Source organism: Rhagoletis pomonella, unplaced genomic scaffold (assembly GCF_013731165.1).
Source record: "Rhagoletis pomonella isolate Grant_MI unplaced genomic scaffold, Rhpom_1.0 Rhpom_scaffold_00316, whole genome shotgun sequence".
NCBI classification, from domain to species: Eukaryota; Metazoa; Arthropoda; class Insecta; order Diptera; family Tephritidae; genus Rhagoletis; species Rhagoletis pomonella.
Window position 1 is genome coordinate 58,907 of NW_023458870.1, and position 2,457 is coordinate 61,363.

At 37.2% G+C, this 2,457-nt stretch overlaps 2 protein-coding genes across 2 annotated transcripts in view; both read left to right on the top strand.

Annotated features, from left to right (window-relative positions):
* Positions 1-736, top strand: part of LOC118750589 — a gene marked incomplete in the record, with an annotated part of 1,130 nt that extends 394 nt beyond the window's left edge. The window contains 1 exon segment of the mRNA XM_036485326.1: positions 1-736. Within this exon segment, the coding sequence (XP_036341219.1) occupies positions 1-670 (670 nt within the window).
* A 671-nt stretch (positions 737-1,407) lies between these two features.
* Positions 1,408-2,205, top strand: LOC118750588. Its single transcript, XM_036485324.1, has one exon. The coding sequence runs from the start codon at positions 1,408-1,410 to the stop codon at positions 2,203-2,205; it is 798 nt and encodes a 265-aa protein (XP_036341217.1).
* Positions 2,206-2,457: the final 252 nt, after the last annotated feature.

Below are 2,457 nucleotides of genomic sequence, written 5' to 3' on the forward strand. Positions count from 1 at the left end.
CGGTTATCCACTGTATCGTCGCCGATCGACAGCAGACAATGGAAGATCAACAATTGTCAAATTAAATCAACAAGATATTGAAATAGATAATCGTTGGATTGTTCCATATTCACCCATTTTATCAAAGACCTTCAAAGCACACATCAACGTTGAATCTTGCCATTCAGTGAAATCTATTAAATACATTTGCAAATATGTAACCAAAGGGAGTGATATGGCTGTGATTGGAATTGGTGCAGAGAATTCCAATGATGAAGTTACCCAATACCAAATGGGCCGCTATGTTAGTAGTAATGAAGCAGTTTGGCGAATATTTTCTTTTCCTATTCATGAGAGACACCCTTCTGTTGTCCACTTAGCTGTGCATTTAGAAAATGGGCAAAGAGTGTATTTTACAGCACAGAACGCAGTACAAAGAGCTGCGCAGCCACCATCTACTACATTAACCAGTTTTTTTGAGACATGCCAAAACGATGATTTTGCACAAACATTGCTATATTCTGAAATGCCAAAATATTATACTTGGAATCAATCCTCAAGGAGATTTATACGACGAAAACAAGGAAAACCAGTTCCAGGATACCCAGATGTTATTCCACCGATGCGATTGGTCGAATTTATTCAGTACATCCAACCAATGATGAATGTTTTTATTTACGACTGCTATTAGTCAATGTACGTGGCCCAACATCATTCCAACATTTACGAACTGTTGATGGTGAATTGTGTGGATCTTACAGAGAAGCCTGTCAACGTTTGCAATTGCTAGAAAATGACGCTCATTGGGATCAAACTCTCAATGATGCTGTAATATCATCACACGCTCATCAAATACGAACATTGTTTTCTATAATCATATCTACATGCTCCCCATCAAACCCAATTGATTTGTGGATCAAGTACAAAGATTATATGTGTGATGATATTTTGTATCAAATACGGAATAGAATGGGAAATCCAAATATACAAATCAGTGAAGAAATTTACAACGAAGCATTGATTTCAATTGAGGACATGTGCTTGATGATATCAAACAAACTATTAATTCAATTAGGCCTGGCCGCGCCCAATCGTCCAATGCATGATGCTTTTAACCAAGAGTTGCATCGAGAAAAACTGTATGATCTCAACACTTTGAAAGAATTAATTCAAACAAATCTTCCACTGTTGAATGAACAACAGAAGTATGTATTTGATACTCTTATGAAAGTAACAAATGATGAAACTGGAGGGATTTACTTCTTAGATGCACCTGGTGGTACAGGAAAAACTTTTTTGATTTCATTAATATTAGCAACAATTCGCTCACAAAATAAAATTGCACTTGCACTCGCTTCGTCGGGAATCGCAGCAACTTTGCTTGAAGGTGGTCGAACAGCCCATTCAGCACTAAAATTGCCATTAAATATGCAAAGCAATGAAACTCCAACCTGCAATATTTCGAAAAACTCTGCAATGGCAAAGGTTTTGCAGCAATGTAAATTGATTGTTTGGGATGAATGCACGATGGCACATAAAAAATCTTTGGAGGCTTTAGACAGAACCTTAAAAGATCTACGGAGCAATCATAACCGATTTGTTGGTGCAATGATTTTATTAGCAGGAGATTTTCGTCAAGCATTGCCAGTGATTCCACGATCAACGCCAGCTGATGAAATCAATGCATGTCTAAAGTCCTCCAATTTGTGGAAACATGTCAAAGTACTTCATTTAAGCAAGAATATGCGTGTCGAGTTGCAAAATGACCAATCTGAAAACATATTCTCCAAACAACTCATTGACATTAGTAATGGCAAATTTCCTATAGACATGTTGACTGGCTGCATTAACTTTCCTCAAAGTTTTTGTCAGTTAACTCGATCAAAAGATGAACTTATTCAGAAGGTGTTTCCTGATGTTTCTCAAAATTACAGAAACCATGATTGGTTGAGCGAACGAGCTATATTGGCTGCAAAAAACATAGATGTAAATGAATTAAATTTCAAAATTCAAGAACAAATTACAGGCGAATCGACGATATATAAATCAGTTGATTCGGCTACTAACCAAGATGATGTAGTCAACTATCCACAGGAATTTTTAAATTCGCTGATGAATAATGTTGCGAAATATCAACCAACCGCGTCTTTGCAACGGCACACGGTTAGCGATAAAAAAATTACTAAACAACGTGATAGAAGCAACTATACTGAAAGGAAAGTATAAAGGAGAAGATGTTCTCATACCGCGCATCCCAATGATTCCGACTGATGTGCCATTTGAGTTTAAACGACTACAGTTTCCAGTGCGGCTTGCTTTTGCTATGACCATAAACAAGTCCCAGGGGCAATCATTAAGTGTTTGTGGTATTAATCTGGAAAACCCATGTTTCTCACATGATCAATTGTATGTTGCCTGTTCCCGTGTTGGAAAACCATCAGATTTGTTTGTCTATGCGCCAGGTAATCAAACAAAAAA